The 17,069-nt window shown below is 37.1% G+C and overlaps 1 protein-coding gene across 1 annotated transcript in view; it reads left to right on the top strand.

Annotated features, from left to right (window-relative positions):
- The window catches only part of LOC104282385 (probable G-protein coupled receptor 125), a gene marked incomplete at its 3' end in the record, with an annotated part of 200,283 nt that extends 190,034 nt beyond the window's left edge, over positions 1-10,249 (top strand). The window contains exons 14-16 of the mRNA XM_009880474.1: positions 1,709-1,836; positions 2,760-2,883; positions 10,077-10,249. Of these exons, the coding sequence (XP_009878776.1) occupies positions 1,709-1,836; positions 2,760-2,883; positions 10,077-10,249 (425 nt within the window). The remainder of the gene's footprint in view (positions 1-1,708; positions 1,837-2,759; positions 2,884-10,076) is intronic.
- Between the last annotated feature and the right edge of the window lie 6,820 nt (positions 10,250-17,069).

Genomic DNA, 17,069 nt, shown 5'->3' with positions numbered 1-17,069 from the left:
TGTGGTTGAGGGAAGAGTAGCAAGAGATGTCAGGAGACAGCATTAGAATACCTCTGTGGCGAGTGACCCCACCTCTGAGTCTTGGTCAGCTGGGCAGGACTGAGAGGACTTGTGTGGGGGACGAGTGGGGACTGACAGACTTAACTGAGGTACACACACAACTGAGAAAGTACTTGAAGAGAAGTGGGGTGTGATCGCATATATTTGCCAACTTGTTCATACATTATTTGTTCATTTTGAGGGTCTCTTTTATAAATGTTGTAAGCTGCTCTGTTTTAGAACTGACATTAATATGCATCTGGAGATACTGGTACAATCAATCTTAGGAACTTTAAAGCTAGTATGAAGAAAAATAATGACGACTAAGGCATCTGTTACTTGTAAGGACCTTTCTGGAAGGCAAACGGAACAGTACCTTTCCCCCTGATTTAATAATTGCACATACTCATGAACATTATCTGCTCGTACATGGACAAGTTCATATACATAAATAATGCTTCTGGAAACCAGTTCTCTGCATGCAAATGCGATTAGAAAAATGTATTAGCATTACAGTCCTGGTCTCCAAAGGGGAGACTTCACCTCAGGAAAATAATGTATTGAATCTTCTTCCAGGAGAAACTAAAACTGTCAAATAAGAAAAAAGTCTTTTAAATGTATGCCAGTATTTTCAGTGTTAGAGGTTGCTGTATTGTCATACTCAGTAGTTTTTCAGATTTAAGCTTTTTCTGTGTATATTCATTTTTGTGTGCACAGTTAGTGCCACTGAACATGGAAATTGGCATGTAGATGACACTTTGTTTGCACTCAGGTGATAGTTTATGTGTCTAATTTATAGTACTTTTTTGCAGAAATGTAGTGCCACAAACATGTGGCTTAACGTATCACAGTGAGCCTCTAAAGTTTAGTTTAAATCTGATAGTCTGAAGACATTGTTTTCTCTAACGGGCTCCTTTCCCTTTCCATCCATCGCACCTGCAGATTTAGCTCTCCTATTATTTCTTACTTGTGAAATTCGGTAATTTAGAATGGAAATTTGATATGGTTAATTTTACAAAGATATTAATAGCTTTTTATGAAAAATTGTGTCAGTAGGCCCTAGCATGTCCAAAAGGAATGCATGTGTCTTTATTCTGCTGTTAGTATAGCTGTCAAGCTGCTTTTGAATTGATATAAGTAGCGGAGTATTTGCAAGTATGGGTGAAGGTCACTGGGTCAGAGGTGTATCAGCTGGGAATTATATTTGAATATAGGAGAGCAGCAGTCGATATTTTGGGTGTATTCTCGTGGCTTTTGTTTCTTTGAGTGGTTCTTCTGCAGCCATGTATATGCCATTTAGAGACCTTTATGGTAATTTGATATTTTGTACTTAATATCCTAGTAAAATACACACATGAAGTTCATGATATCAGAAGGAACAGATATTGCTAATGCCTGGAAGATGTAACATTCTGTGTATTTTTTCAGACTTTATTTTTTTAATTAGGATATGTTTGCTTGTACAAAAAAGGTTAATTTCTGTCTTTCAAAGTGTATACAGATGAGGAAAGAGCGGTTATTGTAAATTAATGAACTATCTCTACATAAAAAGTTCATCATCTTATTTTCCTGCTCTTGAGAAGGAACAGCTAGAAATGAGAGGACATATTGAAACAGTCTCAGTTTCCCACATGCCTAACAATGTAAAATCATTTTGCTTTCTCCATAGGATTTTAAGACAGTGCTGTCTTTCCCCCAGTACCCAGGGGAGTTTCTGCACCCTGTGGTATATGCATGTACTGCAGTTATGTTGTTGTGCCTGTTTGCTTCCATTATCACCTATATTGTCCATCACAGGTAAGAATTCAATTTCAAGCACTTGTGTTAAATGGTCAGAATTTTGCTGAGGTACTTCAATTTTTCTAACCCGTGCTGAAAAGATAAATTTACATGGTCTGAATCACTGTTGGATAGTAATATCAGCAATGTGATTTACACCAGAGAAATCAAAAAAAGGTTATGTCAACCTCTCTCAAACTTCCAAGCTCTATCTTTCCTGAGAAGTATGTATAAATGGTCTACAAGTTGTTCCTAAGATTTCTAATTTGACAATTCAATATAAAACCACATGCACTATCAAATTCTGCCTGGCAAATTCCAGTCGAAGAGCAGCACTTTAGACAGATACACTGGTCTTACTGGCTTCTAGGAGCAAGTTTGGTTCAAAGACTTGGTAACTATCAGTGGATAAAAGAAACTTTCTTTGACTTCTAAATCTTCTTGGGTTTAGAAAACTTGTGTTTTCCTTTATATGAAAGATTTATATAAATGCCATTTTAACGACATGCTTCTGTTAAAGACCATTAGCAATTTAAAAGAGTAGGAATGTATTGTACTGTAGAAGCTGCTAAATATTAATTAAGTGAACTTAATGCAATGACTTCTGATCTTCAGCTTCCATTTAATCCTTTAGAGATGTCTTGTTAATGTTATGCTCATCTGAAGCTATGCAATAAGCCTTTTGCTTGTATTACTCTACTTTAAATACTTGATTTGATGGAGGAAACTTTAAGTCATTGGACCCATGTCAGTAGGCTCTTTTTACAAATTTTACCATTGAATTCAATGCTGTATAAATCAGACTCTGTGCTATAGTTATATTGCTATGTAGGTACTCAAGAATCAGAGAATTTAATTCTACCATATTAAGCATTTTTTCAAAAGCATAACTTTCTAATAGATATGTTGGTTTTTAATTTTAAAATGTTATTTTTCAACAGCACGATCCGAATAAGTAGAAAAGGATGGCACATGCTTCTCAACTTTTGTTTCCATACTGCTCTTACATTTGCTGTTTTTGCTGGTGGAATCAATCGCATTAAATATCCAATTATATGTCAAGCTGTAAGTATCCAGTAATTCTTATTAATAAAATGAAAACCTAAAACTGTATCTTTTAACGTAATATTGATAGTTCTCTTTCTTTTCATATTTTGTTCCTGGATCTTAAGATCTTTAGAATAAGTCATCATTATAAGCATGTCTTTTACAGGCCTGTGCTGGGAGCATTCAGTGTTTGGTTATCAGTGAAAGGTACATTAACTTCTCCACAGCTCAGATTTCCTTATTTAAAAAAAACCAAAATTTCTGAAAATCATAATATTTTTATGTTCTGTAGGGTAGTTGAAAACTGTTTCCCAGGTATTTCTAATGTCCTTTCTGATCTTTGGCTTGAATGTGTGGAACTAAAGTTACTACTGCTCTTTTGTAACATACACCATTTGCCTGAGGGTGGCCCTGGCGTCACTGGGTGATTCCTAAACATGTACTTGGGCAGCTTAATATTTATAGTATGACTATGTCTTTTATTTACAACTCAAGCTAAGGAAACAAAGCAGACCAGTACTCTTGCCATTTATGAACCCTTGTTTGCATTGCTGGACTATTCTGCACCTCTTGCTTCATTCTTTCCAGGGATATAGTGCCATGAGATGTGGAGTCATGGCTTCAGCTGCTCTGAATATAGAGGCTGAGTCTGTACAGTGTGTAAAAAATAGTCATTTCAGTCATCTTCCGTAACACCTGATGAGGGTTTGTTGCAATCTGTCTGTCTTAAATAATTCTTCCTCTCAGATTTTGTGGAAGTGCTCCAGGTCTCATGAATGTTGTTGGTGTTTACATGTAGTAAAGCACTTTATTAAGGCATCATTCTCCCAGATATTTTGCCTGTCACTAATCTGGTTCTTCTGATTGGCTTGAATGGGTGTAAACAGCAAAAGCTGCCAGCCAAGAGCAGACTCACTGCAAAACTTGCATAACTAGTGTAAGAGTTATCACTCTAATTCTCAGTGAGACACTTTGGAAGCCCTTTGTGTATGCTTGTGCATGACTGTCAATAAACAGCACATGTAGACCTGTAAGCACCTGTAAAGTTCTAAGTGCAAAGTCTATCTATGTACATTACATGGTATTCCTTTAAATGACAGTTGTCCGCTAGATTATTCTGAGATAAATATCTCACAATAGCTAGTGTATTGTGTCATAATTAACCTGTGAGTTCTAGCAAATTGAAATATCATTTACCATTGTCTTTATCGGCAGTTTGCAAGTGAGGGTAGCAGATTAGTTTCTAGGGCAGCCATGGCTGTGTAATTACATGATCACAAATGACCATCTGTTGTTACAATCATTGTCTGGTTATTTACTTTGCAGCTTGCATGGTAACAATGCAGTATTAACAGCCATAATGAAAAATTGATTGAGATAAATGAGTTATTAATAATCTGTTATGAGTAATACATAAACTACAGGGGTATCTTCATAAAATGCATTATCAGTGACAGCTCTTTCTTGCTATGGTATAGGGCCAGATCCTGAGCCGCTACGGAACACGCACACTTAGAGAAACTGAATGGATCCATTCATATATGCCTTCTAATCAGCTTAATAAAGTTCTTTATTTACCTGACACCATGCTGCATCAACAGACAATATCATTGGCAGTTAAAATATATGAAAGATACAGGACACACAGTCCTTTGGTTCCTGGTAGAAATTGGCTGATGTAATTAGGTAGGGCTAATGGATGCCACAGTCCAAACAATCTAAGACAAAACTCCTATAGCTGGTAACACAGACTAAGCAAATATTCACTCTCAGAGCGTTGTACCCCACCACAAACCCTTTCTTCCCTACTGACAGCAACACTTTTCAAACGTCATTGAGTCCCAGTGCCTGTTTCTTCCTGCGATAGCCCTGAGAGGATCACTCTGTGTATTACTATTCAGGGGACCAAAGCTAAGAGGTAGAGAGGTCAGACCTACTAATGGTTTCCCAAGAAACTCATGTATTTGAACATTTCCCATAGCTTGCGTAAGTGGTGGTGGGATGCACAGCACTCCTTTTCTCCTGTGTATGGAATATAGCAATTCTTTAAATCACTCAGCCTAATGAAAGGTGTATTTATATAGCTATTATGGGCTTGCGTGTCCCTCAAGTCTTAGCTTTGCCTCTTTTTCCTTTTTTTTTTTCCTTTTTCTTCAATTCTGGAAAAAAAAATGATAATAGGGTTGAAAATATATTTGTGAAAATATTACTGCTTCAAGCAGCACTAAAATATTAGTTATAGTGCGTGTGTAAGACCGTCAGTGTTGCTATAGCACAGGTATCTTTCCGTCTGCTACAATTCAAAACACAGCTTCACCCTGCAGCAGTATCATTTGCACTTTTTGTTTCCTGAGTATGTAGGGGAAGATTGCAAGTGCAAGCATTTTCTGTCCCAATAACTGAAATGTAGTGTAAAAGCCAGTGATCCTCCACCCTTCTTATTGTAATTATCACACAAATTTCACAGCAATATTCTTACCCAAGTGCAATAATAAACTGAGTTAATTTTTGTCCTTCATAATTAACCAAAAAGAGTGGTTCTAAAATAACTTCAGTTGGATCACCTTCTCCCTCTAAATGAGGTGTCCCAGGCTAATTTTACGCAGCAAGAATTAATGCTATGGAAATGGACCCATTTTCTGTGATAGACAGCAGGAAGAACCTTCATATCCCCTTGAAGGCAAACTAATTACACGCAAAAATGTGTTTTCAGAGGTAGTAAGATATTTATTTTTATCTGGAATCTAAAAATCTAAAACTCCCTTTTAAACCTGCATACCTGTTTTGGAGAGGATTTTGTATAGACAGTCTCACTTGTGTATGTGCTATGCAGTCCTTATGATTTGTAAAGAAAACTGATGTTAGAGTGCTGGTCTGGAAGAGATGATTGCTTCTTCACATATTTCCTGTGTGAACAAGTTTATATCTACAGACTGTTTACATTACCCATGAATCTGATTCTGGGTGTTACTAATGCTGGCTGTTGATGTAGAAACCAGAGTCTTCAGTTTATGGCAAAATCTTTCATTCAAGGCAGGGGTTGTGTTAGGAACGGCAGAATGGCATTAATCAGAGCCAGCACACTAGCCAGAAGGGTGCTTCAGCCAGCCAGTGCATGGTGTAGACAGCCTCTTCCTGGATCTGGGTCTCAGATTACTTTCCTTCAAAGGGCAGAAGGAGGCTTATTTCTTTCATGTAAGGAATGAAATGGAGGAGACACAACTGCAGGTGGATCACTCCCCATGTGTGGGAGACACTGATTCTGTACCCTCAGCCTGAAAGATTTCAGTCTCATAGCCCCTGCTTTCCAGGAGACCGTGATAGCCATGAGGCTATGGATGCTAGGGGATGAAATCATCAGTTCAACATGTTGAAGCATGAAGAATAGGCTTAGGGGCACAAGATTCAGGAGACAGAAAAGTTAGGGAGTGAGACAGAATCGCAATTTTTTTATCCTAGCAGTCAGTCACTGAATGGCATGATCACTTCTATCACATTTCCAAGAACCTCCGATGTGGTTTATCAAATAAAAGCTTCCATGTAAAATTTAGCAAAGCTCAGATCTTCCTCCTCCCTGATGACTGTCATGTGTGAAGCTGCTTGTGACTTCCTTTCTGTAGGGCAGTAAATCTTCAGCAAGAACGGTGAAGCCTGTTCCATACTAGCCAGTAGCCTGGAAGTTAGAATGCTACCCTTGAAAGTCTGAAATTTGCATTTGAATCCTGTTAAACTAAGGAGGTCCTAGAGCTATGTGTCACATCTCAGGTAGAAGCTGTAGGTACAAAAATATGATAGAAAGAGGAGGAAAAGAGCAGTTCTTTCTACTCTACCTATATATTTATTTTTTTAAAAGAATGGGTGTAACATTAATGTACTGTGATCAAGTTTGCCAGTTCGGGTGTCTCAAGAGAAGAATGCTCTTTAAGAGCTCTTGAGTGGTCTTTGGTGAGAAAGGTGCTGCACTGTTCACCTCTGCAGAGATAAGAAAAGAGCTAGTCATATGCACAAGCGAGAGTTTAGGTGGCTGGAAACTTATATGATTGCAATTTAAAAAAAAAATTAAAAAAAACTAGGGGAAAACAAAGAAATTTGTGTGCAATTTAAAGCTGAACAAGAGGGCTTCTTGTGCCAAAACGCTTTGCGTAGATGTGTGTTCTGGTCATTCCCATGGTAACTCCATGGTTTGGAACTTAATTTACCTCTAAGTTACTGAAATTTATTGAAGGAGCATATACAGGCAGCATCTTCTTGCTGTAGAAAAGCGTAATCTTCTATTCAGTAGGCTGGTGCTTACTCCCAAAGATAAGAGTTCTAAGAGCACAGGAGATGGAAAACATGAGTCCAAGGAAACAAGAAGATTTTCACCATGTAACTGCGGTTATTAAATATCTTTAGGTGCAATGCTGGCTTCAGTGCTTATGTCCGGACAAGTTCTTGCTGTCCCATTCGGTCTGTCAGTGGAAAACCTTACGAATAAGGGTCATCGCTTTAATATACGCAATCATAATCTTTTGTTCTGTGCAGAAAACTTGACCCTTCACGCACAATTTTGTGTGAAATACAAAAGTTCCTCTTACAGTGAAAATAGTTTTAAGTGAACACCTTGGTGTTTAATTTGTAGCTATTTATTGGCCTCTTTAGTTTTACAGAGGCACAAATCCAGTAACAAAATGTACACAGGTCAGTTGGTACCTTGGACCTGTAGTGCATAAACCGAAGGTTTGCATTTGCTAAGAGAGTTAAGTGAGAGTTTACTGAAGCAAACTATTTTTGTCTTGTTTCCCTTTCTGTTGAGCTTTGTCTTCCCCTTCCATGTCATGAGCTGGCACCTCGTGTATTTCTAGCATAGGGTCAGATGTCTTCCTAGCTTAAGAGAGCTAGAAAGAGGTAGTGCTGCTGAAGGGGACAAAAGAGCATGCAGCCACAGCCCCAAAATGCAACAGTGAGGAAAATGCATCTCTCTGGCGTGGCTGATGTCAGTGTGGAGATATGGGGAAGGGAGAGGCAGAGAACAAAGCCCACCACTTTGAAACACCGAGTTTTCAAGAGGAGGTGTGACAAGCATTTCTTTACTAATTATTATTACTGGATGAATAAGAGCAAAGATTCTAGAAAGCATATTTTGTGATGGGAAGTGAGAAACAAAATCACCACCACGCAGAGAAAAGCGTACTCCTTCCTTTGGAATTTAGTATAACAGCTCAGTCACCCTTCCAAATTCCGCATTTTTATTGTGTCATATATTTTTTTATCTCCAGATTGTCACTATTGTCCTTCAAACATCAGTTATGAGGAGGTCTTGTGTCACCAGGATATACCCTCTTTTCCTTAAAGCAAAACATACAAGTGGATTTTTATTTTTTTTTTGAGAGAGGCATATTATTAAAAAGTTAGTACAGATGATAGCATTTCTGTCTCTTGTCCATGTTTGTTCTATTTATCCATTTATCAGAGGGAACTAAGTTGCTGAAATACGAGCATACTGTGAAGAAAGTGATGTGACTAAGGTGTGGCATAGCAATGATGTGTTCAGTTCAGTTGCCTCTATGAAAGTTCAGTAAAATTGTTTTATTGTACTATTTTAATGGATCTCGTTCACTTAAGTGGCTGATCATTTCTATAAAAATGGCCATATGTTAAAATTTCACATGTAGGTGCATCGTCACGTGGTATTCGTCCCTGCTGTTCATACTCTTATGGACACTTGGGCATACTTGTGTAGAATAATGACAGAATCTATAGTTGCAGTACTATGCTGAAATGAGAAAGATGTTATGAACCAAATCTCTAGTATTTTTCTGGTTCTTTCTCATGGTTCCTGCCTCCCTTTTCTCCCCTTTTTTACTCCCCCTCTTCTCCCTCCTGCCTTACTCTTTCACTCCCCCCCGAGCTTGTAGTTATGTTCACTGTCCCCTACAGAAATGCTGCAAGCTGCATATGAACTAAGTCCAGACAGCACTAGCCACTGAACTGGCAATGTCTGCCAGTTGATGCTACAAAGTTGTGTCATTCTCTTATTTCTGCTTCTTTTACCTCAAGTGACAACTGCTATGAAGGCTTTATACTCCCTTGTCTAATGTGTCAGACAAGTCCCAGGGAAAATTACAAAAGGTTTTCTGTTGATATTTGCTGCTATCTTCAAGTTTTGTGCTATATTACGAAATATAAACAAAATTCATGGATTTTTTTTTTCTTTAACCATCAATTATTTTATTTTAATTTGTGCAAAAATGAACACTGATTCAAATAAATCATTATAATAGATTTGTGTTATTATTCAGCAATTCTCTGTATCCCTTAAACATTTATGTGCTTTCCAATTATAGCAATATTTTACTTGTCACTGCAAAATGTCAGGTTATGGCTTCAAAGGTAACCTCATTTTATATAATCAGATGGAGACTTAGCTGATGTAATAAAGCATTGGAGATTGGATAAGATTCCAGTTACTGTTTCCATAGTAATGAATAACAATTACTAACATAACGAGGATGTTAGTATTTTAGAGGTGTTTTTACTTTATTTTACTTTCAATGATAAATACACCAGTTTCTTGGAGACAAAATGATAATAACACTATTGAGAGTTCCTATTTCCTTTTAAGGAAGGATGCCAAGATCCATCATTTAATTTTAAAAATTTTATGTCCAGGTATGAAAATAATCTGGGTTTAGGCAAATAGCACTGATCCCATTACAAGAAGTCAATCTTGGCTACATGCAGCTGAGAGGAAACTACAGCAGGATATTCCTGAAAAATGAAAGGAAATAGCATAATAGCAAGCAAAAATGCTGACCCCTCATTAATTTTTAAAGTGCATTGTTATGATAAGCTAAGAAAACTTGCAACACAAGCTAAGCTTTGCATCACTTTAAATCCAGGTGTAAGAAGTTGTCATTAATCAGGTTCTTAGAAAACAAATGTCTTTACAGTCTTGGTTTCATAACATACCATCTGGTATCACAGATATTATCTATGATAGATTAAATAAAAAATTCCATCTGCTTTTTAGAAGTGTTTTCCCTGATCAGAAATAACCAGAGAGAAAGAAAAAAATTATGCACTCACAAATTAAGTTTAAAAATCTGTTTGCTTGTACACTTATGCAGTAAGATTCTTCTAAAACTCTTGTTTTACTGATCCATTTACTGACTTGTTTTACTGATCTGTTTACCGACTTGTTTAACTGTCCCCGTCTCCTCTTTTTTTAGGTCGGCATAGTACTACATTATTCTACACTTTCTACCATGCTATGGATTGGAGTAACTGCCAGAAATATTTATAAACAAGTCACAAAAAAACCTCAGCCATGCCAAAACAGTGACCAACCTTCTTATCCAAAGCAACCACTACTCAGGTATGGAATATTAGCAATACCTTTTTGGTTTTTAATGTATTTTTAAAACATATAAATTCTAAACAAAATCTCACTTTTATTTTTGTATTCTTTACATTTTACAGACTATAAATAGTATCCATAAAGAACTGAGTCACTTAGGTGCATATAAAAATCAGAATATTTTTTGTATGCTAATAGTTAACTCTACACAGGACATAGAATCATAGAATCGCCTAGGTTGGAAGGCACATTTAAGATCATTGAGCCCAACCATCAACCTAGCACTGCCAAAACCACCGCTAAACACCATGTCTACCTGTCTTTTAAATACCTCTGGGGTGGTGTTGCACCACTTCCCTGGGCAGCCTGTTCCAATGCTTGATAACCCTTTCAGTGAAGAAATCTTTCCTAATATCCATCCTAAACCTTCCCTGGCATAACTTGAGGCCATTTCCTCTTGTCCTATGGCTTGCTACTTGGGAGGAGACTGATCCCCACCTCGCTCCAGCCTCCTTTCAGGTAGCTGTAGAGAGCAGTAAGGTCTCCCCTGAGCCTCTTTTTCTCCAGGCTCAACAACCCAAGTTCCCTCAGCTGGTCCTCATAAGACTTGTTCTCCAGACCCCTCACCAGCTTCTTTGCCCTTCTCTGGACATGGTCCAGAATCTCAAAGTCTTTCTCATAGTGAGGCCCCCAAAATTGAACATAGTATTCGAGGTGCGGCCTCAGCAGTTCTGAGTACAGGGGGACAATCACCTCCCTGGTCGTGCTCACCACACTATTCCTGATACAAGCCAGGATGCTGTTGGCCTTCTTGGCCACCTGGGCACACTGCTGGCTGAAATTCAGCCAGCTGTCAACCGAGATGGAAATATGCAGTACTGATATTGGCTAAGTTCAGATACCTTTATCTGAACAGGAACAATTGAAAAGTTCCTGTTGGTTTTTTATGGAGGAAAAAACCTGACTTGCTTCCAGGTTAAGACATTATTTAATCATCAGAAACTATGCTATAATGACTCTCCCTTTACCCTTATCTATTCTGCTGTAAATCTTGACCACACTTGTATTGATTGCCTAGTAGCCTGATAGCAACCTTCCTCATTCCACATCAGAGATCTAATGCTATTACAGGAGCGACTGAAAGTCTGGACTCCCTATCAGCTTTCTAGATGGGCAGACTAACGTGTCTCTCACAGCATGGCAGGTGTATTGCAGTAAGAATTTTAACCAATGCCTATGAGATGCTGAAACTCCAACCCAAAAATAATCCGTCTGGGTAGAAAAAAAGACAAACCACAATTTACCACAAACTAGGATTTCCAACCAAAGGCATGAGCAGATGGATTCATCTTTTCTGACTTTTGCTATCAAAAAGTTAGGTATTAGCCAAAAGTTAACTAGCGTCCCTGTATAGATTTTGGACAGAGACTGAGACAGAGAGGAACTTCTAGAGAACAATTCCTCCCATCTGTCTTGGATGTTTGTGTGAGGACAGGATGAATTGTCTTATGGAGGTGCCTCTATTTCCCCACAGATCATGGAAAAACCTGAATGGTCAATTTAGACTAAAGACCTCAGTTTTATAGTGAAGGGCAGGAAATACAAGTTCTATTTTTTATGGCTTTGCTGTGAAAAATCCAGATTAGTGTATTCTTTTAAGCACGCTTAGCCTATTTTGTTTTGAACACAAAGTGTTTATTAAGTAGCATTTATAGATGGCTGCATGAGGCTGTCACAAGTTGTTAAAAGTCTGTAGGAAGATGAATTGTATTTTGCTGTCTGACTCCTCCAAGTGAAATCTTTATTAACATGGTTACTTTTCTGCTTTTTAAAACATTTTCTTTCTAGACTTAAAATTGATTAAAGTTCACATAAATTTGTATGGTGGAGAGAAAAGCCATATTGAACATTAGCTTTGTTAGGTGTAAGCAAGAGGACATACTTTCACTAGGAGTGCCTGACTTTGCTAATCTGTGATTTACTATACCGTTCTTCACAGATGAGAATTTCAGTCTGTCAGTTACTAGCTCATGACAAAATGAATAATTGCCAGTTTTCAAATGCTGCAGTGTGGCTGTTAAGGTAGAAAATGGTTACAGGTTACGTAGACCCAGCAGAGTTCTTCGAATTCAAATCTTGTTTGAGTTGGAAGACGATAAACAATCAGGTTACAGAAAAGATTACAGTAATTAGAATCTTTGTTGTACCAGTCATGTTGAGGTTCTTACACAGTGAAAATAAATAGTAGATATTTTAATTTTAGTAATAGAACTGATAAACCTCCTTTTAGCTGTAAGACAACATGAGTATAATTGTTTAATAGCTAAGTAAAATGATTCTAAGTTATTTTTCTCACTCAGGGCACTAGAGACACAGGCACTGAAATGTCTAATATGATATCATAATGGTTAGTACTAAATTCAAAGTAGTAAGGATCAATTTCATTTCATGTAGAAAACGGGTATAGTATATGGAAAATTAAAAATCGCTTTAAGCAAGAAAATGCCAAACTCATAATTAGTAATTGTTGTTCTTTTAGAAGGATAATGATCATTTTTATGGGCATTTTAACTTTCCTGGTTTAATAAAATTAGAATCAGAATTATTCTGTATCATAATATTTCCATAAAATCCATTTAAGATGCTTATATTTCAGTGTAGTCATTTATAAGAAATGTTTTAACTAGACAGTGTTCTTATATGTGTAAGCTGGTGCCAGCCTTTATACTGTGCCTCAGGTACGTAAAGAGATAACATCCCAGTTTGTCAGGGTCTGGGTTTGAGTGAGGGAGTGTTAATTTTTGTCTCCATTTGACACCAGTAGATAGCTAAATGATAGAAAGTTTGTTCAAACAGAGATTGACTTAAGCTTTTTTATAATAAGGACATTTAATGCTAGGAAGCATATAATACGGTCTGCAAGACACTTGTAAACAAGAGGTAGTTTGTCAGTAATCCCTGTCTATAGACCTAGTTTGACTTGTGTTCAGGTTTTGTAGAACACAAATATACGAATGTATTTGGCAAGGACTGTATTTATGTTCTCCTCTGGTCTTTTCTTGTAATGGATGTATATAATAGACTGGGTTTCCAGTTCACATATGGGGGGTTTTGTATTCCTTGTATAAAGAGACTTGCTAAATGAGACATAAGGATGTCTTTTGTGTGTCAGTAAGTGGGAACTACTGAGAAAAATAAATACATAAATATATGACATGGAATTCACCACTTTTTTTTTTTTCAAGGAACTTGATCCACTCTAAAATGTAGCTGCAATAGTGACAATAAATAGCAACATGTCTAAAAGGAGACCTAGCCTGTTAGTAGAAAAGGACATTTGCTTGTAGCAGTTCCTTCAGTTTCTCTGCCTGCTATTTGCATGTTCATTTGCAGAAGTAAGACAAATGAGGTACACTTGATCTTTTCCTCCTAGTTTTCCTTGAGCTGTGGAAAGATGTGTCCTATTATGTAAAATTGTGGTTCTCTATTAGTTTTCTCTGTTTCTAGATACAGTGATCAAACTTGAAATCTTTTTGTGGTGTAATTTTACTGAAACTTGCTCTTCATGGCCATATGATTTTGAATATTGCCCTTTTTATACATTAATCATATATTATATATTATGTATGTTATACATGATATATTTTATTATACATTATACATGATATATATTATCTGTTAATTATAGAGCTAACGCTCTCAGGGCCTATCACTTTGACGACTGGAACCAACTGTAACAATTCTGGTATTTTTCACTAAATGTGCCCGGATGCTAATGAGGTGGATCAAATTAATGCATCATTGAATTTTGTGTATTGAAATGCTGAACCATAGCACTTCAACAGATAATGAAATTACTTCCTGTAAAATATACTCTCTGGTATTCTTAATAGAAACAAATAATTCTATCTGTTCATCCTCTGTGGGCATTTGTTAAACCTGGCAGAATTTTGGCTTCTGACTCATCTGAAGTCAGATTTTGCCAGCAAAGACAAAGAGGCATGCAAGATTCAGCTATTACTCACAACGTACAAAACTTCTCCTCAGCCCAAGCTGAGGCATAGGTAGTATTAGTTTTTATACCTGATACGTGCATGCATTTTTCATGTGATGCTGTGTGCACATACAGATTAGACAGGAGTACAGACCAAGCAGAAAATATTTCTGAAAGGTATTCCGTTAAAATCATTCTTTTCCAGAAAGAGAAGAGAAAAAAAAATTAGACTACTATCATTTTAAATAAGATAACTACTGAGCACAATTGCACTATAAAGATTAAAAAAAAAAAAAAAAGCTGCAAACTGGGCCAGAGACTGGTGTTAAGGAGACAGATAATTAAGCTACCTTTTGTCTAGGGGTTAGGTACAAATATGTCTCCTGATTTCCTCCATCCTCTTTTATTCAATGAGCATCTTGCAAGGTAACTAATATTGGCAAACTTCATATTGCAGAGTCCAATATCCTATATCTGTCATGAAAAAACATCCAATGTGCATAAAAAAGGTTGCAGAATCAACTACAAAATGGATAACAGGTGATGTCACTCTCTGCTGAACTTCATCTTGTTTATTTTGTAATGTATCTTGATAAGATTTTTAAAAAGTTCTTAGTAAAGTTGTGGGGCTCCTAGGAAAAGTATCTCCTGAGGTGCCTTAGAAAAATTCTAGCTGTAGTAGCAATTTAGGAATAGGTTGTGTGTCCTTCCCTTTGTATTCAAAATACTGGGCTTAGTGCTATGGCTATTAAAAATGAACATAGAGAATTTGGGAAAGATCATAACTCAGGCATATTAAATCACTTTTCAGCAGCACACTCAGAGCAGTTGCAGTCAATACCACTGGCTTCAATTCCATTCTCTTACTGTTTTTAACTTTAAATAATTTTAGAAGTTAAGAATAATTTTTAGAATGAGAAAGCTGTTTGCATATTTTGTATATTTTGAAACATCTTAACTGTTTTCTGGAAACTGTCATTTAATTTGCACACAGAAATAGAATAGAAATAGAAATAGAATAGAATAGAAATAGAAATACTAGGTGAGGAACAAAGTAGTTCAGTCGAACTGTAATGTCTGCTAATGGATGTGTACGTGCATATATAGGTGTGTGTGTATTTACTGTTCTGTATGAGTTTGTATATGGGCAAGTACCTGCACATCATCCATACTCTTATAGAGTGCTGAGTGATGTCTTGGAAGTAGCAACAGCAAGGATCTTCTTTGTGGGTTATGTTTATGGTGTAGCAATGACTAACAGCCCACACCCTGATCACACGCATGTGCAAGACACGACAGTGCTCCGCTTGCATCCTCCCCCTCTCCTGTGAACGTGGCAGCAGCTCTTCACAGTCATTCCCTGGCTCATTATTTCTCTCAGCTACCCAAACATTAATCAGTACTATCCAGCTAAACAGTAGTGAAGTATCTTTGTGACATTGAGTTATGTCAAATTCTTTCACTGAAAAAAGGAGAAACCATGCTAAACTTTCACATCCAGGAAAACTCTCTCCTTCAGTTTGTGTAGATAAATCCTGTGATGATCCTCTTGCCTCAATGTGAGGAGATTTTACTGACTTGCATGATACCACAGGGGCCATGGCATCTACTTGGTGCTTTGCTTACAATGTTAACCCTGTTTGTCTCAGGATGAACATTTAGATGCTTGATCTGAGTTCTGACAAGCTGGAAAGCAGCTCATGGGCACATATGGATCTGCTGCAAAGTACTGCAGCATTTGCCTGTCTGCAGGTCCCAAGAGAGCCTGACTGGAAGTGTTGTGACTTCCATCACAAATTGATGATGTGGCAATTTTTACTGAGTAAGTTACCAATAAAGCAGGCTATTTCCTGAATTTCGCTTGCACACAACAATATTCATGATGTCATTGAAAATTGGCACATGATATTTTTGCACCATAATGGAGGAACTAAAAACATTCCAATAATAAAGACTAAAGACTTCTTATAAGTAGTTTTTTAAAGAATAATTTTGTCCTTTACCAGAGAAAAACCCTAGAATAAGAACAACTAATATTTCTGAAGAAAGGAAAATTATCTTTGTTACAATCAGGGTCTAGAAACCCTAGAATAAGAACAACTAATATTCCTGAAGAAAGGGTCTTTGGAAAATCTTTGTTACAATCAGGGTCTAAAAAATTTCCCCTGTCATTTATAACAAGTTGCCTGTAATTTATTGCAGCATAATAGCAGTGTAATGGGGGATCAAAATTTGACCAAGATAACAAATTCTCTATTAAATGTCAAGTTTGCCAAAAATGTCATGTCATTTTCTTGGCCATGTTCTTTTCTGGATCTCGAGTGTGAATCATATGAAGTGACTTAATTTACATTGTGACAGACACAGACATTACTTGTCCCCTTGACACCAGCAGCTCTGAAATGCAGTTAAGTTCTAGTGCATTTTTCATTAGCACTGACTCTCATGAATTCGTGTCGTCTTCTATCAAATAATGATTGAGAGAGAGGGAGAAAGAGGTCAGATGAAAAGCATCAATACAATCCAGTGTTTTCTTCTTTATGGTATGCCCGTAAATATTAATTTCTCTGATCTTCATCCATGTAAACCCATTTTTCTTTCCTGCAGTGAATATAATAAACCTCCTGTATGAAGTTTAAATTTAGGCCCGATTATCCCAAGGGATTATCTACCTTTTCCTTAAAAGCTCTCTATAGTTTGTATATGTTGAAATAAAAGAGAAATGCCACGGGGCAGAAATCGTGGAAGCCCTGAGGAGGGAGGTCTCTGTAGTTCACTATTTACTATTAGCATAGACACAGTCCTGTCATTGGAGAGTAAGTGAGTGATGTCCCCCTGTGAGTAAGGTTTTCACCAGCTGGATGAACCATG

The sequence above is a fragment of the Charadrius vociferus genome, unplaced genomic scaffold (genome assembly GCF_000708025.1).
Source record: "Charadrius vociferus isolate BGI_N301 unplaced genomic scaffold, ASM70802v2 scaffold443, whole genome shotgun sequence".
In the NCBI taxonomy this organism is placed as follows: domain Eukaryota; kingdom Metazoa; phylum Chordata; class Aves; order Charadriiformes; family Charadriidae; genus Charadrius; species Charadrius vociferus.
The sequence above is the reverse complement of the archived record's forward strand: the minus strand, read 5'-3'. Positions and strand labels throughout refer to the sequence as shown.